Here is a 22722-nt window from a genome sequence, read left to right as displayed (position 1 = left end):
TTGTATTATATACTTATTTTAGTTACAACTAGATCGATTCATCTAGATCGTTCGAAATGAATTACAACGGTAACTTTTACAAATCATCGCTAAGTGCATTACTGGGCACGTTCGAAACAAGAATAAAATCCGGAGAATAACAAAACTTATAATCAGTTACAATCGTTTTGTTACTACAACCATTTTAATACGTCCATGCGGCAACCCAAAATTGTGAACGATTTGCAGAAAGAAACTGAATTTGAATGAACATGATTGTTGAACGAATGAATTAGTTTCAGATCTGTCGGCTGTGCTTGTCACGGTATTGTTAAAATTTGCTGAAAAATTCTTACAAGATATTTGATTTCAAGTGCGAAAGAAAATCATCATTTTTCAAACGTACAAACGTAAGTATAGTTGAGACGATTTCATTATTTACTGATATTTGAAATAATAATTTCTTACCACGCTGTCAAAAATGGTCAAGTAAATATTCTGTTATTTTCTAATATTTTGTATAAAATATTTATAATTTACCACTATTTAGGGAAAATATTGCAATATATGTTTTTCTTATACCTTTACTCATGCAAAGTGGTTTACTTTCCAGCTAGAGACTAAAAATATTTTTGTAAGGATTCTGTAATTGCTTGAAACCAAATAAAAATAATGGTCAATGTTCTCTATTTCCTTATTTAATTCACTAAATATTGTTGCATAGTTTGTGGAATTTGGATCGAGTTTAAAATGTAGCATACAAGTGTAGTAGAATAGAAACAAAAACAACAAAAGATATTTCCTTTGAACTAAATTCATTATGGTCTGATGTTATATTATTATTATTTTTCTGTTTTATTGGAGTCATTGACACTGCCTAGCGCATATTGACCTCTTAGTTTGGGGTCAACACTGTTTGGAGCATTGCATTGTTATATATCAAAATCATTCTCATTTTCAGGTACTGCTGGCAGACTATAAAAATAAAATAGATAGATTTAAAATTAAAAATACAATAAATGATAAAATGAAGTTGTTATAAAGTAAAATTGCTCAATATATAAGTAGGAGGTAGTGTTATTTGTTTGAAACAGTGTTTGATAAGTGTAATAAATGTGTGAGAGATACCCGGGTTATTTGTTCGGGGGGACTCCTGTCAGCAGTTGGGACAGGAGTTTCAATTCACTGGAAAATGTAAGTACATATTATTATTTATATAAAAGTTGTTGTTGTATATTGTAATTTGTTGTTTATAATAAGCTTTTGTCACGGTAAATACTTATTATTAAGCATCCATTTTCTAAAATGATGTGTAGATATCTTTCCATGATAGAGATTAAAGTCTATTTTGAACACTTAACTAATTATCTAAGGGTGTATAATATTGCTTCGATATTATATTAAATATTTACTGCAAAAAAAAAAATCAGCAAAACAAATATGTTTGGTAAATAGCCATGCTTTTGGTGTACACACACACATGATTAAATATCCAAATAGTTTTTTTTTATGAATTGATATAAACTGTAACTGTAAGTTTTACATTATGTAAGATACAAATGGATATATAAATCTATCAACTTTTGTATTATCATCGTAATGCATTAATATATACAAAACGATAACTTATTCATGTTAACTTGTGTTAGTGGGGTCAAAAGTCAGCATGTTTTATGGCATGTGATATTCCTATGTGTTATTGAAGTTTCAGAAGCATAAATTATAATAAAAATATAGAACAATGTTAGGCATGTTGATGTATTGTTATTAATTTGACATTTTTGTTCCAATTTGTTCTGATAAATAGGTGAGAACAATATAAGAAAAAGTACTATGTTTTAAAGCCTAATGTTTCACAGAAGTTATTATGTAATCAAATAAAAAAAATAAATAGATTTTCAGTATCTCTTGTATTGATTTTGGAATATGAACCACATAGATTTACAATTCAATCTAGTTGGTCTCCAATTTGAAAATTAACAGTTTTTGTTATTTGTTTCAACGGAGTGAGCTGAAATTTTTCATTCTTCTCTTTATTTCAATTTTAACATTTTTCCATTTTTATTCTTGTGATTAGTTATAGTATAGTGTAGTATTATTTAAAGTCAAGTTGGTACTAAGTATTCTGCAGGCATATTCAAGTAAGTTTTTAAACAATATTTTTTTTTAATGTACCTAATTATTCCTTGAAAATATTACCAGTATTCTTATTAGATTGATTTAATGCTACGAAACAATAGTTTGATAGTTGCCATAATTGAAAAAAGCTAGGAAGCTTTTACTTTTATTTCTCTTTGAAGAATTTAAAAAGTTAAATTTTGTAGTAATCTGTCCACACCCTTCTCGACTATTTGTTCTAATACTCGCGCGCTGAACCGTCGCCGGATTTACTTTAGGCTTAGCAGTTCACAGCTATGTTTTAGGGTCGTAATCCCATAATTTAATTTTCGCGAGTCAGCGCCTACGAAATTCGTATTCAAAAAACCTACCTAATGACGCTCTCAACAATCCATTATTAATGAGCTCTGTAACTAACGCTTTAGCAAAGAGGCAAGTTCCATTTTACATTGGAAACATGCCAGCGCGCTTGTCGACACCAAACGCCAGTGGAAGATGTAGGGTAGCTAGAAGTTGGCCTGTAAACTGGATTTTTCATCATAAGCATTGTTTCTGCTGGTTTACGACCTGTAAAAGTTGCTTTAACTTTTCACAGTCGTATAAAAATTACGGTAAGAACTGCAACACAAGTCAGCTGTAAAGATTACCATGTGTAAGCACTCTAGGTTGTGTATTACGACTGAAGTCCGATTTTGAATTGCTACTCCAGCTAAGTTTGAGATTCTATCTGGCTTTACAGTAGACCAGCTTACAAAGTTGATCCTGGTTTGCCTTTCCCGTTCCTCGCAGACTGTATTGTTATTGTTAATTGTACAGATAACGCCGGCGAATAGCGAAACTTTGTATTTCGCATTTAGTCTGTTCGAAAGACGATAAGTTATTGCGATAGGCTTGCCAATCATACTAATAGTCGCTACGACTGCGATATCCCGACGGGCAATATTTACATTACCATTATTAGACTATTTAATACAATGGATGAATTCAACCTCGATTTTAGACAGCTTAATGTGCTGTTTAGTCTTATTAACGGAATTAAATGAAGGAATCTCCCCACGGAATCCTACGGCTGTATTCCTTTCACTTGACCAACAATATCGCCTAACGAGCTCCTACATTTCACACGCCAATATCACTTAAGGGTCCATCACACATAATTGGGTACTGGATTTAACGATACAGTAGTGTACAATGGCAAATTCAACACGGCTCTGGGTTATCTACTCACCACACGTGTTAGTTCTGCGATAATATGAATCTGCCTTTTGATTTTTGTGTCAAACATGTTAATAATGTAAAACACTCTTGAGTTATCTAACACGTTAAGTCAGACCGAAATTTCCCTGAAGATTACGAAAGGAAGTAAATACTGAAGTAACGGCTAAAAGATATTAACGAAAGAATACATAATGCGCTACCACAAATATCATTGGATAATGGCGTCTTCAAATTAGCTCCACGACAACGGCGCGCTTCTGTCGCGGCTGCTGCGAGATTTTAATTTGTATCATTTTGAAGACGCCCTGAAGGCAGTTCCCCTGTTTCAGTTTGCATCCACATTACACTCTAAATACTATACGGTTGTTTCAGTTATTTCATAAAATTTTCCACATGTTTTCGTATGATATCACCATGAAAATTATTGTATGTAGTTTCATGTCGCCTTTTTTAATTTATTTGTTTGTAATTTGAATATACTTGGTCATGTGAAATATTCATTTACAAACCGTTGTTTGTGTGACATTCCGTGCTGGGGCCAAGCCAATAATTTTATTAAAATTTTTGGCACTGATTTCGCAAAGCCTTAAATAATGGTTTGCATATTATACTGGTCGGTTAAAAATCCGCAAGCGAAAATAGAAAGGTCATGTTTGGACTATTAACAATAGTACGTCCGCCATGTTACCGAAGCGTGTTCGACCTACATCTTAAAAGTAACTATTGCAGTTGAATATGTCATCGATTGCGGGACCTTTTATCATATTTGTGGCCAGTACTACGATCAGATAATGCACCAGTTTCATTTTCAAATGCAGCAAACAATCATTTATTTTTAGTTTTGGGATGCTTTCCAGTTACAAAGACATAGTTTCGTGGTCTGTTAAATTGTTGAGAGAAAAATCAATTTTCGATACAATGGACAGGGTCAAGTCATCTATGTTTTAGCATTTTCCACGTAGCGTCGATGTAAAGTAGACAGCGACGGGAGGTGTTGGTACTTTTTATTTTGAAAAGATGTTGCTCTTACATGTTTCTGTAGCGCTCTATTCTTTATTTGGTCATTATCTTCTCAGATTAAAAAAAAAATCCTCTATTCACGATTAAACTTGCAACTAAGCATCAATACCAATAGTTAGATTATCATATCGATAAACATAATTTCCCCTGTAACTCTACACAACTTCAGTTACAGTTTTAAAAAACACTAGACCGCCCTACTGCAAATCAGCTTTACTTCAATAGCTGTTAAAACTAGAAAATACCAACCCCGTTTACAGCACAGCCTGAAAGAGAATGCAAATTAAATATAACTTCACATTCTTCCCGGCAAATGCAAGAGTTATGTCGGGGAAATAGCTAATTCAGGGAATTAAAGCGAATCGCTATGCGAGGTTACTACTTGTAGGTTTTTCAGTAACACAATACTACTAAAATTTTATCTTCTAGTCCCATTTCTTTTTCGGCAATTATTTCGTAGTTGGTAGCATCCATTGATTGTAAAACATTTTTTTAACTAAAGACATCAAATATTTTTTCGTGGTTTTTTTTTTGTACGGGTTGCTAACATCTATTTGATTTCCGTATCATAGTAGCTATCTAAGATAAGTCTGGGGTTTTAAAGATTTTAGCTCTACCGTTTCATGTGGCTTTTATCTAATATTACAATCTATTGAATTTCCCTAATATCAACATTCATTTTTCTCTTAATTCACCGCCAGGGGAGAAAATTCAAGGTCGCATTATTAATATAGCGATCCATTATTACGTAGTCTCGTCTCTACAACGTGAATTATGATTCTATCAGTGTTGGTAAAGTTAGGGTCCGTAAGTTGTAATGCTCTCCACAAGTAAGTTCCTTTCGAAAACTAACTTTGCGGCGTGTGTCTTTTGAAGTCATGAATGCTTTAGTAAGACGGGAGTAGTTGTAATGACATATACGACATCGTCGGGTTTATTTAGGACGTGATGCCTTGAAACATTCATTATACGACAGAGATTTTTTGTAGCAAGCCTTCAAAACGTGTAGACGTAATTTAAACAAACCTTGGAAAAATTATTCTTTTTATTCCTTGCATGTTAATGGACATTTTAGCAAATCTTTGTTTTCATAAAAGGCATGACTTTAGTTAGCCTTATTCAAGAACGTAATTTACAAGTGTAAATCGAGTGAGTTAATCTAGTGGTAGGTACCTTATGCAGGTTTTTGGGTCACGGCCACACGTATTGCCCGATTTTTTCGTTTGATTGTGAACTTTTACTGGCACTTGTTTGTTTGTTTTAAATTGACACAGCCCGGTACCGGCCTGATGAATATGTATCTTCAGTACAATGGGTACTCATTTTTGGCCATAACGGGCCAAAGGTGATTGTGGCGAAAGGTTGTTTGTGACCGTTTCCATTTTTTATTCGGAGCGCCAGAACCGATTTAATTTTCTGGCTCTGTTTAAACAGCTTTTCGTGGGTTTTATAAAACTTTATTATTGGAAGCGGGGCTGTCGTGGGCGGTTTCAATTGTAGAAGTTGAATTTACTTTGCAACCTTGACCACGATTTCTTTTAGTACTTTAGTTTTATTGATCTAGTAAGTGAGCACGTCTGAGGGTGCGATTCCCAGGTCGGTTATTAAAATTCAACATTATAGCGTAGGACTGGATTTATGTTCGATAAGTCTCAATAAGTTCACCCTCCTAAAACTGCGGCCTAATATCGTCGGCAAACCGTGGGTAGACGGTAGTATATTTATCCCTAGGGGGCGAAGTTTTTTCCTTTCGAGGAACCCAGTGATTTGTAAATCCGTGAATATTTCTTCGTGTTGGACAATAATAGAGTTAATACAGTATGAAATTGTAACAGCTTCTTAAGATTGGGGAAGTATATAATAACGTCGTCGGAAAACTGGAGCATCTGCCGAGATGGCTCGTTACGAGGCGCCGCATTCATCTTTTTGTGTCTGCTATGATTAAGTGGTTTATTTTTTATTCAATCGATTATACGAACATAATCATTGTTAGCATTTCGTATTCAAAGGCTAAACACGGTATAATTTATTAGGCTCCTGTACAAAAATATGAATATAAAGAGAAGAACCATAAAAAGAAGACAATATTATTATGTACAGAATTCATTAATTCTTTAATGCGTTGTTACTCTGATAGCATTAAAAGCCACTACATGTTATTACATTTCTTAAATTGAACAATAATATAAATACGAGACTTGTAGCTTCGTTATTTTTTACTCGAACATCTGTTTCTAAATCCAATATATATCCGAAGCACGTCCACAAATAAATAAATTATGAGTTTTAAAACATAAATTTTCTAGTCTATACTTGGAGATAAAACTTTGTTATTTATATTAAAGCGAGCAAGTTTAAGTTATCGCATTATCCATGTTTATCTTGGAAAGAAAATAAAAAGAGGGATAGTATGAAATTAATCCAATGGATAAATTCCGGCTAGACATCATTATTGCCATCCGGTATTTCGCAGAAACTGAAACAATACTCTTTTCCACGTAAATGTTGTTCGTATTGGAATCTCAGTAGTTCGGCACTCGGATATGGCGCATTTTGTAACTAATTTCTTGGCTCGGTAGCGCGATAAGATTTACGCTGCGAGTCTGTGAGCCCAAATGATTTTCGAACGCGTTCGGAGACGGTCAGATCTCGCAGTTTATGTAACCTTTGCTATTTTTAGAAACATTACTTGTATTAGGGTTGCTTTTTCGGCCCCTTACTATGTTACTCAGGCGTAGAATTTGTTGTCGATTTTGCAAAGAAAGAATAATACCTTACATTATTGGAGTACCCCTATTTTACTGAGATGTTATTGCTCATTCTGTAGTCGTTTCTTGTAACAACATTTTGATAACGTTTCCAATTTCTTTATTCAATTAAATTTTCGTCTACTTGAACCGTTACATTTTCAGCATTTTGCTAATAATATAACGAATTCGAGGCAAAATATTTTGGGTTGTATATTTGTCGTGAGGGACTAAGAAAATTTTCTTTATGTCAACTCTCTCCTTATGTATTACATTGGCCTTGTACATATTTTCCTTGTGAGTAAGCCCATATTTATCCGTCCCCTTCAAGGACTAACTAGCCGTAGGTATATGGATTTTACTTCCTTGGAAGTGGCCCAAGCCTAAATATCTGCAACGAGCAGTTAATATGTCTCTCACTTTCGCTCATGTACTCATGTAGTATGTATGGTGGTAGTCAAACAGAAATGTTGTTATCATGCAGATTTTTGCTGATCACATCTGTTTATTTTGTTAATTAAGTTGGATAAATTATTTGTGTTTCTTGATAAGTGTGTGTTGTGTTACTAAAAAAGGGAGAGGCGTTTGTTCCATCATGGAGTTCTTCCAGGTTGGTAATCAACATTAAATTCCGAGAACCGTAGTGAGATCTTTTTAGTTTGTGTTCGTGTAGTCTTTAGTTGTTTTGACTTTTATATACTATTGTGCGATTGTGCGATTGTCAGTCAGTAATTAAATAGTTCAATTGTCATGGTTTAATAAGGATTCTCAAGAATAACTTGAAGCTAGTAATTTTCATATTAAAAATTAATTTGATTTTACATAATTAATGATGATGTATAAAAGTTTGAAGCTGTTTTTAATTTTGTCTTGATTGCGTTCCACGTAGTATTAGATACCTTTTGCCGGATCTCCGTTAGTTCGACCTATGGTATAGTACTCTGATTCCTAGTGCTTCTTCAATTCGACCCATAAAGGAAAAGAACATAGTACCTATTTGTATAGTGTCGTAATTTTAAAATTACTTGTAGACTAGGATCTCCTCACACACTGAAGGAAGAATAAATGAGTTCCTTAAGTCTTGAATTATCGAGTCACTGCAAGGTAAATATTTAAAATTTGCTTTTACACCTTTCATAACAAAAGTATTTGTCTAATTCCAGCAAATCCAACAACAGTACAGAGGGCGCGCGGGCGCTGGCGCTCGGTGCTGGGGCAGCATGTCGGAGGGGGGAGGGGTGTCCGCCGCGGGCGGGGACTCCTGCAAGACCAACCTCATCGTCAACTACCTGCCGCAGACCATGACCGAGAAGGACCTGTACGCGATGTTCATGAGCATCGGACCCATAGAGAGCTGTCGGGTTATGAAGGACTTTAAGGTTTGTCTACTTTTATACCTTCTTTTCTATAGTGCCAGTCTATCTAGTAGTTTTGCCTAAATGAAGAACACGATTAGAGTGCCATTATTTTGCCGGAGACTTAAAACAATCATCGTCATATTTAACCAGTTTGCAAAACATTTATGAATTACGCACCAATTTTTTCTTATAAGTGACACCTGCCATTGGTCGCACCTAATTTCCTCATTAGTGATAGCCATTGGTGAAAACGTGCAAAAACGTGCACTAAATTCTGTTACCAACATTTTTGAGATTCTCCAGTTCTTTCCTAACTGTTTAAATACCTTACAATGAAGACTTATAGTCAGTTATTCAAATAGATCTTGAATCAAATACCAAGCTGTAGGTTTTCTATTTAAATGTAAATAAGAAACACCTTCTTCTGCAGCAAACTCTAAATATTGGGCCAAGTAATTAGTAAGTCGTATACACGAGTGTCGTGCGACATTGTTCGTTGTCGTGCGTCAAGACCGGAGGTGGTCTTTATCGTTGTATCGAGATTGGACAACGTCCGAGATTGTAGGGCCTGCACGCGACCTACGCGGGCGTAAGTCACGCGACAGTACAAAGCTCACTCACTTTACCACCCTTTTATTACCCTTCGTAAATGATTTGGAAATTAAAACGTTTATTTTTGTATCTACAGTTATAGTTAGACAAGCTTTGTTTGCGTGTGTGCACGGAAATTATTTGACTAGTTTTTAAAATGTCGTAAAACGTAGTTTTCCTTGGAAACATTATTTTATAACTGAGTAGGTTACGTGGAAGGTTACGTAACTTGCTTGTTCAGAGAAACAGCAATAGCTATTACACCCTTCTCTATATCTTTTCTTTAAAACACTTCCCCTATTGTTCAAATATGCTTTGTTTGTACATTTGCAGACTGGCTACAGCTACGGGTTCGGGTTCGTGAACTTCACGCGGGAGGAGGACGCCGCCAGGGCCATCGACACCTTCAACGGTTACCAGCTCAGAAATAAACGGTTAAAGGTACATATTCTGATGTTCAGATTTTTGTTCAAACGACGCCTATGATTTAAATAATTTACAAGTGAGGTGGTAAGGTCTGATATCCGAATGAATGGACTCTATTCCACTAGACTAGACATGGACTAGGAGTTTCATGACACTCTTATTAGACTTGCGTTCTTTTCGAGTTAGAAATACAGCTTGAGAAATAGTAAAGTATACACAAAAAAACGTGGAAGGGAAGAAGAAAGTTTCTGAAAGTTAAGAGTGTTACTTAAGTAAGAAGCGTAGCGAATGTAGCGAAGAATGTTACTTATTTCTAAACAAAGAAACCTTTTCAAGCCAGGATTTTATTGAAAAACTATAATATTATTTTTATACATTTCAGGTGTCATACGCGCGTCCATCGGGCGACGACATAAAGGACACAAACCTGTACGTGACGAATCTACCGCGCGCCATCACGGAGGAGCAGCTCGAGACGATATTCGGCAAGTACGGCCGGATAGTGCAGAAGCACATACTCAGGGACAAGAGCAACGGCACGCCTAGGGGAGTCGCTTTTGTTAGGTATGTAATTAAATAATTAAATTATAAATGTGAAAGTCTATCTGCTTACGGATAAATCCTTGAATAAATGTTTGATAAAATTGAGCATCTTTAAAAAGGAACTTTATAAGCATACATGGCCGCACGGGTCACCTAGTTTTTTTTAATAATATACTACTAGCAGTACCAGTTTTATTTATGTTTGGCGAATTCGTTCTGAGATGAAATAAGAACAAATGTGTGTGACATTTAATTTTAAACTGAAAGGGGATACTTTCTACAATGCTGGCGTTGACTCTAATCTAATGAGATTTGTATCGAGTCTAGCACCTATGGCTCATTAATAGTCATTAAGTTATATTTATATTAGAATAGTTTTAGAGCTAATATAGTGTTTAAGCAAATATTTTCAATTTTTTGGTTCTGTCTTTCAGATTCGACAAACGTGAGGAGGCACAGGAGGCGATTGCGGCGCTAAACAATGTGATACCAGAGGGCGGCACTGAGCCACTAAGCGTTAAGGTATGTGCTGCCATCTACCGGTATTAAACAGTATTTATCTATGTACAAATCTAATTAAATGTTGTGAATCTGTAGATCAATCTATTATTGTAACTGTCAACTCTCCATTGTTGTATATCATCTTCTTGTCATAGTTATAGTGTTATATAAACATAGTACTGCATCTTTGACTGAGTAATTACTCTTCAATATGTAATCTTCATTACCTGTCCTTCTTTTCTAGTATTTACCAAAAACTAATTCTTCAAACTCAAAACAAAATTCTACTAAAAGAAAACTAACGAACTATCGTGCAAGGGGTATGCATGTCTAATTGGCTGGGGTCGGGTCTAAATTGTTGTAATATGTTGTTCAACAGCCGACGGGGAGCGACGCGGTATACAGGAGGGCCACCTCCGTGACACGCACCAACAGTCGCCTGCGACTCCACAGTGACACAATGGTGCGACGGCGGTTCCAGCTGGGGGCACAGTGTCGCATTTCTGTGCACACGATACTCGTGATACCTTTAGAAAGACAACCCTGTGTCTCTAGTTGGAAAGCTGGAAAAGTCTCGAAGGCTCAATTGATTTTGTTGAATTTTTCGTATCCGTCACGCATTTTATTTTGTTTTTTGTCGATGTGTTTCTTTTGGTGAATGTATCGAGTTTTGTTGTAGATTTTTGTTTATGCTTGCCTTTAGGGCCTTTACACAGATTTTTAATTTTGAAACTGTGCCTCTATCAATGTCAACATTTCAACTTTTTCAGTCAAGACTTTGATAAAAGCATAGTTGTGAAATTGGGTGTAGTTGAGGCTTCAAAATTTTGCGTCGTTTTGTAGTATGTGACAGTGATAGTTCCGTTGAAATATATTTTATTTTGAATAAGAGACCATCGAAAGTAGTGTACAGTGTGGAAAAATAGATAATGCTGACAATATAACTGATATTACAAACGGATTCCAAATAACGGAAACAAATAAACAAGTCAGACTTAAGATAATTGTCTCATAGCACTAAGCGCGTATTTAAATGTACATCATATTCCAGCAAACAAATTACGTGCACGCGTACAGTACGTACACGTATGTGCCCATATGTGCTCGTACAAAACACTCCATCGTGTTTAAATCTCAATAAAATTAACATTCAAAGAATGAATTGTTCCACCACCACTACGGAACATGCTCGTACAAATATAGCACAGTCAATTGGGTTTAAAGCGCTATAAAACTAACGTTCCAAAAATTAGTTATCGCCGTTTCTATGTACATAAAGTCCAATTATTTGACAACAACCCGCAAACTTCGCTTCTAATATAATCATTCATATTTCACAAGTAGATGCTTAAATCAAAAATGTATAAATTCAATCCGACTCGTTGGGTAGTTGTGTCGTTTTGGTAGTGAGCGAGTTCTTTGTACTCATAGTACAAAGAACTCGCTCACTACCAAAACGACACAACTACCCAACGAGTCGGATTGAATTTATGCTTTAGATCGTACGATAACCGGTATAACACTAAAAGTCACGCAATTGAGTAAATTATATTTTCTGTGGAGGTTGTTAAAGGCAAGCATTTATTAACAAACACTTAAATTAGTTTGTTAAATAAAACGGTAGCGAAGGTCTATCGTGGTTATGAAAATGATTTTATATTGCCTTATAACTCGTCAGAAATAGTTTTGCTTTGATTAATTGTTACTGGTCTTTGGTTGAGTGAAATTAATCCCAATAGTTATAGGAATAAGGTCCAAAATAATATTTACAATCAATTATGAACTCAGTAATAAGGTCTTGTTGTAATAAAGTACCTTTATTGGCAATTATGAAGAACAATTTCCACACAATTAGATTACGTAAGGATTTGACATAACTAAGGGCGAAAGAATACACTACAATCCTTATTTATATTCTTCACCAGTTAGGAAAGTACCTTTTCTTCGCGTTGTAATCACATATTAGGTATGTTCTGACGAGTTATATGTTAGTATAATATAAATGTTTATAACAAGTCATTGAACTGTACATTTGACGGTTGCAGGTGGCCGAGGAGCACGGGAAGCAGAAAGCAGCGTACTACGCGGGATGGGCAGCGGGGTTCCATCATAACCGAGGTGAGGGTTTATTAGACTTGATACTTTTCATCGTAGATTCAATTTATTTTAAGTTTAAACATAACTTAATTATGGTTTAGAATCGAAACCATAATAAGGTCGACCTTATGAATCTAAACTTCAGACGTGCTGTCGTAGTTGTTTTTTATTTTATGTGCGATATAAAAATCAAGAATATAAAGAGTTAAGTAAGCGTGATATACTATTCGTAGTAATCCGCCCGTTTTATAATTTCTTGATTTTGCTTTGTTGTGTTTATAAACGTTTGCCAGAACGAAAGTTATTTTGTGTTTTTCGACATTTTTATTTTCATTGATAAAAAGACACTAGGAGAAACAGTTATTGACCTACCTAGTAACTTTATAATTTATTGTTAATTACTTAATTTTAAACTAATTTCTCTAAAATAGGAAATTATTACTTATATATTTTGCACAATTATGGTTTAATTTTCGTTACGAAATAGAATATCATTTAAAATATTCGTATAATCTAAACCATATTGCAACCGTTCACGCTGCTATGGACACAGCATCAATCGTCCCACAACGTCACCACAGCCTCGACCAGCTCGACATGCTGCACAGCCGACAGGACTACACGACCAATTACGGAATGTACAGCGGCCTCTCCAACCGCTACCTCCGCCGTGACTATTTCAACCAGCCGTCTTATATGAGTCACCATCGTCCGTTTTGAAAAGGGCTTTATTGTAAAAAGTTCCGTCTATCCGATACCAGGATATGAGACGGAAGGACTTTTCATTTTAGTAGTGTAATATAGTGATTGTGTTACGGTGGTTATGTGAGTTCGTGAGATGTTTTGAGTAATGTTTATTTTTTTTTTGATTTATGCGTTTTTTAAATATGCTCGCTTCGTATTACATGAGACTAACATTGCTAATGGCGAAACGTATGTGTATTTTATACACCTCTCCTTACACCTTCTGGCACAGGCGTGATATTATATTCATTGTTTAAAATGTCGACGTAAAGTTGTTTGAGTTGGCTACATTTGTGGGCAACACAATATAGCTGAGTTTAACCACTACTTCACTGCTGCGATTCCCGCACAGTTTTCAAATAAATGTCGGCTTGCATTTCAACTAGATGGATGGATTTTTGTTGTGGGTCACTGTAATAGAGATTAGGCGTTGACATCTAAGGAAACGTAGTATACTGGTACATTTTGTATTTGGTAATCGTACATATAAAATGGTTTTTGGTGGTTCATTTATGCTTTCGACTATTTTCCGCTTGATCCAAAATGAATAGAAATGTTTTTGACGGATTTTAATTATTGATTTGTTGTAAATAATCAAAATTCACCCTTCCTCTTTTGTAAATATTTCTCTGGCATAGTATTTTTTACTCAAAACGTCTCACAAACTCACTAGTGTAAAAGTGTGGTATATTACTTTGCATGTAGTTCCCTCTCCATTGTTAAAATCCTATGCTTCTTATATATTATAAGTAATAGACAATGACTCCTATGTATGGTGACGTGTGGTAGTGTTGCCAATCAAAGAACTATGTTTGTTGCCAGATGAAAAAATGGAAAACACTGGCCACGACTGAGGCGTTAGAGATAATAAAAATAATATTGGAATGTTAAAATGTTGACTGTAAAGATAACTTGTGTTGAATTGAAATGAAATATATATTTTCTATCTTAAAATTACTTAAAGAATTTCTTTAAAATTTATTTCGAAAGTAATATGAAAAATATTATGTATTTTCTGGTGATAAAAGTCTATTTTCTCTTAACGTTCGTTCTTCAATTTGTTTTGATTCAACACACGGTAATTAAATTTAAATGTAATGTTAACCTAACCTGAAATTAAACTTTCAACTGAGGGACCCTGTCTCAGCACAAAATCTTAGGACTGTACACGCTATGACACTAGAAATATCAAGTGAAACTTTATTCATAGAGTCTGTCCTTCGAATGCAGAGTTGTCCTTAAAAGTTTCGATCATGATCTTTTGTTTAGGAGCTATTATGACGTTACGACTTATTACGACTCAGTTTCCAATGGCTAGTGCTTGCTGTGATTGAGGTTTACTGTCTTTTCTCTCTTTCTCATACTTTTTACTGATAATTATGTAATTAAATTGTTAATTTCTGAAGTTGGGATCTGGAGTTCGGCCGTGTAGATCCAGAAGCTTGGCACTACATAAGATGGGATATCGTTTTGACAAGGCAAACCTTATGTGGTCATCTTGGGAACATTTTACATGAAATGTTTTTGGTTGGATCAATGAGTGTCTTGTTATTCTAATTTCCAGGATATTCTGTTCTTAGTATGTCTAATTAATGGGACGTGATTATTTTTAAAGCACTACATTTTCATACATACAGTTGTAATATTTTCAGTCAAGTAATATCTAAAAGTATAAGACATGTGTTCATGGGGAATAACTTGATGTATTTCTAGTGTCAAAGCGCTTAGTACCCTGTTATAAAATTCTGAAATGTTAGATTAGACGTGTCATAGTAAATCGCTACATTTACCCAATAGTTACTGTATTGTATTGTAATATAATTTAGATTTGAAATATAAACAGACTTGTTAATGCATATGCAAATACCCGAATGTTTTCACACGTTTAACTTATATTTTGGTACTATGTAGTAAGGCCATCGAGATGGGATACATAATAATATAGTCAATACGCCGATTACTAGGCCAGTACTAAATTGAACCATTAATATTCTTGTTAATTTCAAAACCAATGAAGAAAACCTTGTCTCAATTAAACTTGGTTGGAGTAAGAGCCAGGAGAACATGATACAGACGATATTATATAAATGCGAAAAAAAAACCGATGAGTTGAGCACGACTTCCTTTTTTAAAGTCGGTTAAAAAGAAAAATGTTCTGTAGTTTTGACTAAATGATGCGTTCAGTAATGGCTGGTCTCGTTTGCCTTACTTCATATAGATAATTTATTTTGATTATTTCTTCCAAATTGTGCTTTTTAAATACATTTTGTTTACCCTTAGACTATCTCTCGTATTGTACATTGTTGTTTACAGAATATTCTTGTACTTGATGTCTGACACGAAAACAAAATTATTTAAATAACATAAGTTGTGCAAATGTCAATTTATTAATTTTATCTATATTTACATATGTGTGTGATGGTGGTCGCACTAAATAATTGTGCTTAGGAACTTGAAGCAAAAAAAATAGGCATTGCTTTTGCTTTATAAGAAAATATTTTCATAGACAACGAATATTTAATTCAAAGTATTAATAAATTAGAATATAGTTGCTAAATTGGAATAAAATATAGAAACAAAACTTAATATTATTTAACTAGCTAAACATAAAAAAAGAAATTTACTAAAGTGTAAATGTGTTTTTTTCATATGGCAATTTAGTGCGACCAGTGTTACCATTTATCGGCTTATGAAAACATATAATGTGCTCAATAGAAATAATATATTTGTCTGTTAAACAGTCGTAGCTAGTTGTTTGTATAATACAAAAGCTTTCTCATTAGTGAACGGTGAAATATTGTGATCGTAAATTATACCGGTTATCTGTTTAGTATTAGGCGTTATGTATATTTGTTAAGAGTATCATTTGATTGATTGTGCTATTTTTTCTTTAGGCTTACTTTTCTGCTACGCTAAATCAGTCGCGTACTACAGTCGGCACCTTCGTTTGCCCCTTCCATAAATCGTCGCTGAGCCTTTTAGGCTTGCTATACACATATTCAGTTCGGCATTAATCGGCCCATTCGGGCGTCAAAACCGAATATGCGTAGATGAACCCAATCGGTACGAGGCGAACAAGTGAGTCGAGGATATATTCAGAGTTATCCCCTTTAACACTTTCCTCCGGGGTGACAGAGCGTAGGGGGGACAACTGGGAATATACCGAGTCGAGTCGGTTTTGTTGTTTGATAAATATTGGTGAACCAAACCTGCCGAACTGAATATGTGTGCCTTACATACAACATCGTATATACGTACGCTCGATTACCGTCCGCGTCAGCGGATTACCGTACGCGTCCGATGTCAGCGTAGGAAGAAAGCGAGCCTTAAGGTACTGGTTCATTATGAATGCAAATTGACAATATACGACATTGTTTAAAGTGGCGGGAAGGCAGATAGCGGTATTTGGCATATTTTAAATTATAAACGAGAGGAAATAATTAGCAAAAACTATGATAACTAACTTCGTAACTATTCATAATGAATCAGTATCCTTAATAAAATATCTTAGTACATTTTATTTTAAGGCTCCATTTCATGCTTTTAAATAAGTGTTAGATAACTTATCTCCTGGATAAAGTGACAGTATAACAACTACTATTAAAATTGTATCGAATAAGCTATCACTTATCTAAAAGTAGTGAAAACGGGCCTGAATGTGCTTCTTATTTATTTTTCCTTCGTCGAAGTCTTTAAATACTGGTCAGATACTAAGTGATATTGTTCTTGTGTTACGCGCTATAAATATTTACAAAGTTGTTGCACTAGATATGTACAAAATAATTTATATCACCTCGGTGTTAGTTTCTTATATATTTGAAGGACTCTTGGCGTAATGAACGCGTTAGTACAAATATCTACTCGTAAAAATAAATAGCTTTAATTTAATAGGTGTAAGCTTTGAATCTTGAATAAGTGATTATTTACAATATTATTTTAAGTCTATTTAAATAGTTACTAGGGCTATCATTTCTCCTCTTAGCAAATTATTTTCTTACAAAATTCGATTTGAAATTCAAAAAGGCATTTATAACTAAGGATGTTTTAGACAAATAAAACACACAAGCTTTCGCTGCGCTATGACTCATAAGAGTTGCACTAGTTCGTGTATTAATCTGATAATTTGCATCTCTATAGTTTGTGAGTCTAAGGATCTGGCTTTCCGGTAAAAATACCTCTTATCTTTAATTGATGTAATACTACATATCTCATCGCTATTTGCTCAACATCTATGGAATCTAGTCAAATACAAGCCTGATTCTGTGTATGGACACGCTATTGTAACATAATAAACATTCCTATATAAATTCTAGTCTTCATTTATTTCTATAACGCGTTCATTACGCCACAGAGACAGTACATTGACAATATGCAGCGGTGATTCGTACGTTCAGTAGATGTTTCGGAGTCTATCGGTGTTGTTCGCGTTCCCGTAACGAATACGTTCCTATTCAACCGTGTGATGGGTGGCCGGACTTAGGTATAATGTTGATTGTAAGTAGGCAGATGGATAGCTACGAAGATGTGTAAGAACAGTTCCAGTAAGTGTTCCCTCTAGCGATTGATAAAGCTACTAGTATGTGGCCGCGACGAACGCTGGCGTGAAAGGATATTGTTTAGTGCTTTTAAAGGTTGATACAGTGAATCTTTAGTTTTGGTGCCTGTTGTAAATATATTTCGATATGATGTAATCGAGTGCTTCCAATCGCATCTCCTGGCTTAATGTGTGACTATTTTTTTTTTCAGTAATAGGCAATTAATATATTTTGGCATTCAATTTTAACAGGTTATAAGCTTTATTAATTCTTATGCTTAGCACGACCGACGTAACGGTCAAACCAAAAATATGATCTGCACCTTCTTGTCGATGGGTAAGAAATAACACATTTGAACCAATAGAGTAGCCGTATACATAATAATTCACTTGCAAATTGCAAAAATGACTCAAATGTTAGTAATCATACATTTACGTGCACGTGCACTTGCGCAACGTGCACTTGAGCAATTCTAACGTAATTTGTGCAAACCGATTGTGAGAGTTGATTTTTAGGTAAATGGTATATAGAATGTAGATAAGTAAACATAATTTGTTATCGGTAAGTGTAAATCAGAGAGAGAGCACCTGGCCTCCCATCACATAACTCTGTCCCTCTCTAGTATAGCGACTGTAATGTACTGTACATTATTATAACTGTAGCGATTCTGTTAAGTTACTCTGTGTCGGTGGGGATAATGCACTTTTGCACTTAATAAGTGGTTTTTTTCTTATGACAGATTTATTTTAAGCTTTTATTAGAATACTACTTTCTTAATAGGCTTATGTGAGTTATAATACTATTTTATTTATGTAAGCTAAACAATGATAAGTATTTAGTTTACAAGTTATGTAATTTTAGTCATTTTCAAGGAACTGTTTGTTAGTATTACAAAACACTTTATGTATTGTTTAAGAGTAAAATACTTTGTTATAATTTAATTTCTAAGTATTCCTCACTGTACATGGAGTGTAGGTATAGAATGCTAGAACTAGTTTTCCAAATGTGAATTGTGCCTAAATAAAGCGTAATTTCTAAGTGATGTACTATCGGGGTTCACGAAGTCTACTGTTTGACAATTTTAAAAACTTGTTAAAAGTTATATATAAAAAACGTGTGTAAGTAGGGTGCTATTCACAAATACTGGTCGAATCTAAGCTTGGAATAAGCCGTATGCTTTAATGATAGTGTTATGAAGGCATTTTTATCTTACGGATAGCACCCAATAAATAATTAAGTAACAAGATTAAGAATGTGATTGTAGGAAGCGTTACTGGCATGTAGAGATAGATACGATTATGCATTTCCTTGTATTGTTTTCTTACATTGAAAACGACCAGCCTGCTTCTACTAAAGCAGAATTGTGAATACTAAGTGTTAGTTCGTCACACGACGTATGTAAATGAAAGAGTTTATAAGCTTATTAGTACTTTGTGTATATTTTCATGAACAATGTGACAATCACCTTCGGTCTTGTAGTGTTACTGATTTAAATAAAATTAATTAAAAACTGTTAAAAACGCCGTGAAATGCTTGTTATTGTTATGTGGCGGTATATTAACAACTGTCGTCTACAAAGATTTAATTGTAATATTTTATATGCATGTGATAATATTTTTGTGCACTGAACAAACTCGACTAAAAGTTACGTAGGATCTAGACCATTATATTTACTACATTATTGGAATTTAAATACGCGTTTTTATCGTTAAATTGAATAACAAAAACAAGGAACTAATTTCGTTTCACTTAGTCGTGTTTAAAAATGGAAAAATCTATAAAAAACAATAAATTAAATTTAGTAACCTCGTTGTAGTGTTCGTATTTTTAGTCGAGTTTCAATGTCTTAGCTATTAAATATTATATTTGGCCTTATGAAGTAAATTATTTAAAATAATTTTAAGTTTTAACTTATGAATGATAATAATTCAATTATTATTGTTACGAATATTTTAGCTCTTACAATATTTGTAAAATTATTTCGTTGTGTATTGTGAAATTAGAGGTTCATTTTCTTGTATGTGTTTCGCTGTAATATAACGTTACTGTTCTAGTTCTTGCTTGTCGAGTGGAAAATAATGTCGGACAATGAATATTAAATATATTAATTTCATCCTGTTTCTTAAATACTGCACATTATAATTCATTTTCATGTATTTCAAACTAGTAATTATCCAACAAATGTATTTTTCCCCAATTTCAATTTCACCCTTGCTGTTTTGCATTGTCAAATAAATGTGACTGATTCGAAGAAATATAAGTATCTACGATCAATCAAGGAATATTTCTTCACATATATTTGACTTTGTAAAAGGGCCCTTGCATTAGTGTTAAACTGTTTTAATATATACAAAAAAAAATATTAATACTTTTTAATATTACAATATAGTATTTTGTGATTGTATTAAAGTGTACGTAAAAAAACTAAGGTTAGGTCGAACGAAAAATGCAAAAGTATTCTTCCAAACTCTGGCCAAACGATAAATAGTGATGTATAAATAAATATTATTCATGAACTTGGTATTTTAATCGATCACATTTCAAAATTTTTGTTTAACAACGATCACTATTTACGATATGATTTGCAGGTGATTATTCGTGGCAGTGTGGTAACTGTATGTTGCCAGATCCATGGGAGCGATACTCATCACCACCTTTACCCGGCAGTCATCCCACAACGCCTCGCAATGGTTGTCGGCCCGGAGTTTGCGTCAACACGCGGGTATACCCCAATTATCCAACCAAAGGGACCCCTCGATCGAACCGGGGTCGAAACCTCCCATGGGCTCCAAACTTCGCCAATGAAGAACGTTACAAAGGTCAGCGATGCAGGAACGCTCCATCGCCATATTGGTAACGGTTATTTATAAACAAAATGGCGTCTAGTTTCACGTTTGAATTTCAAACGCTCTGTGCGGATTGTTCTGAAGTCTGATGATGTAATGTGAGAGATTGACTGGCAGTTATTTAGTTGTAGATATGCGACGTGTTACTCAGTATTATGTATTTTAAAGGGACATCTTCCTGCAATGTATTGGACATTTGCAGGAGCATTTTGTAAGGTATGGTAGTTTGAGAATGTTCTCACAAGTACAATGAAATGGTTATCAATAGTACGAGAGTGCTATGTAGCGCATAACGTTGTGATTTTGATCTCAGTACTGTGTATATAGTGTGAAGTTTGAGTGTATTATTTTAGTCTACTACGACTACCTGAGTCAAGAATTTGCAATCGTAAGTCCATACAATATAGACGTAATGAAATAGTCTATTAAATTTGATACACCAAAAGGTTAGTAGCAGGATTACGCCTTTGTGGTTCCTAAAATACTTGAATTTGTCAAAACTACTCAATGTCGAACTAGTCTTAACTTATTTAACGATACGTAATTATCGTACGTAACTGAAGTAATAAGAAAATGCCCAGATATGAGACTGAATTTGTTTTGATGAAATGTAATTCTCATTGTATGGACTATGGTTGGTTGCAGTTATGTAAATAATGGTGTAAAGAGAGTGAATGCGTGTTTTATTTTAAAACTTTGCATATCGTAGTTGCAAGAGCGAAGTATAGCATTTTTATACTTGCAATTGTAATAAATAGAATAATTGTACGATGTGCTACACGCATTCGGTTAGTTTTAATTTTTATATGGCAACATTTTGGGAGAACGGTGTTGCAATGCCATTAACTTTTTGTCATTATTCGCTAAATACATAGTCGTCTGATTTTCTCTATAAGTAAAATACTATTATTAAGATAAGTACCGAGTGTATTTAAGTTCCCTCTCCAAAAATGTTGCCATGTAAAAATAAAAGAATACATTTTCATTATTTTTTTCACACAAAAACTCTTCAAAAGGGTTTGTATGAAGAGATTTGTTTAGTTTTCACATATTTTTTGATGAGCATCATCATTTGGTTTTCGTTTTATGAATTTCTGGTTTATTTTGTTAGAAAAATAACTTTAATATTTTAATTTCAATTAGTCTAAATGTTTTTCAAGTCATTAATGCGATATTGTTTGCCTAATAATTGTAAAATGAACTTTACGTCGGTTAAGTAAACTGTAATTTAAAATGGTGGTAACATAATCAAGCAAGAAAAAAGCGGGCTTTGTAAAAGATTCTGATATATTGCTCAATTAGATAATATTCAGCATAAGAGTGAATTGTGTAAGTGCTTAAACTGCGTGTCTGACGTCAGTGGATTGTGTGTTAAATTACAATACTATGTCATAACGACTCGTTGGACCACCGTGACCTGCGAGACAAGGCAGGGAGAGCTAGAACTGGACTGCTTGTATTTTGGTTCTTCATCACCCGTATAACACGCTAGAGCTAGAATTAATTTCGGTACCGTATAGTCAACGCCCTGTGTGGCCTCCCTCTAACAGTGATTAAATGAATGTATTTCTGAAATATATTAGGGGTTGTAAACAAATGTCAACGCCCTGTGTATACCTTTAACAGAAATTAGATTAATGTATTTTAGAAATTATTAGGGGTTATAAACAAATATCGCATTGAATGAATTGAATTTATTATCCTATGTTTTTATAATTGTCTCCAATGTAACGTAAGTTTTTTTGTACATTTATGTATTTTTTTGTAAGTATAGCTGTTTTATTATTACGTTGCATTGAGTTTGTTTATTTCTACATGAGTTTCTTCTATTTGTAACATTATAAATGTTATAACAGTCGCTTTGTTTTATTCAGTTTATATTATACTTCAAAACACTGTACCTACTGGGCTATACGAAGAAACCTCTCTATAGTCTGTGAGTAACGCGTGTACGTTGCTGACTAATGTACGTGCACGTGTACGTTCACATCATAGTATA

At 34.2% G+C, this 22722-nt stretch overlaps 1 protein-coding gene across 4 annotated transcripts; it reads left to right on the top strand.

Annotated features, from left to right (window-relative positions):
- The first annotated feature begins 270 nt into the window (after nucleotides 1–270).
- LOC142981471 (sex-lethal homolog) lies at nucleotides 271–22580 on the top strand. Of its 4 annotated transcripts, none has more exons than XM_076127417.1 (8): nucleotides 271–389; nucleotides 941–1173; nucleotides 8246–8461; nucleotides 9365–9472; nucleotides 9840–10021; nucleotides 10435–10522; nucleotides 12547–12619; nucleotides 20545–22580. In XM_076127417.1, exons 2-8 carry the CDS (start codon nucleotides 1093–1095, stop codon nucleotides 20745–20747), a joined length of 951 nt encoding a protein of 316 aa, XP_075983532.1. In that variant the 5' UTR covers nucleotides 271–389; nucleotides 941–1092; the 3' UTR covers nucleotides 20748–22580. The 4 variants fall into 4 exon arrangements, with proteins under 4 accessions (XP_075983532.1, XP_075983530.1, XP_075983531.1 ...); XM_076127415.1 differs by having other exon boundaries at nucleotides 20466–22580; XM_076127416.1 differs by lacking the exons at nucleotides 12547–12619; nucleotides 20545–22580 and adding an exon at nucleotides 10881–11252.
- The last annotated feature ends 142 nt before the right edge of the window (nucleotides 22581–22722 follow it).

The sequence above is a fragment of the Anticarsia gemmatalis genome, chromosome 20 (assembly GCF_050436995.1).
Source record: "Anticarsia gemmatalis isolate Benzon Research Colony breed Stoneville strain chromosome 20, ilAntGemm2 primary, whole genome shotgun sequence".
Classification (NCBI taxonomy): domain Eukaryota; kingdom Metazoa; phylum Arthropoda; class Insecta; order Lepidoptera; family Erebidae; genus Anticarsia; species Anticarsia gemmatalis.
This window is presented reverse-complemented; position numbering and strand designations above follow the sequence as displayed.

What these genes read in the sequence shown, in the direction of transcription:
- LOC142981471 (XM_076127415.1), top strand. Translation starts at nt 1,093, where the DNA reads ATGTGTGAGAGATACCCGGGTTATTTGTTCGGGGGGACTCCTGTCAGC. An exon ending in GGGTTATGAAGGACTTTAAG is followed by an intron (nt 8,462 to 9,364) that starts GTTTGTCTACTT and finishes GTACATTTGCAG; the next exon opens with ACTGGCTACAGCTACGGGTT. An exon ending in GGGGTTCCATCATAACCGAG is followed by an intron (nt 12,620 to 20,465) that starts GTGAGGGTTTAT and finishes TATGATTTGCAG; the next exon opens with GTGATTATTCGTGGCAGTGT.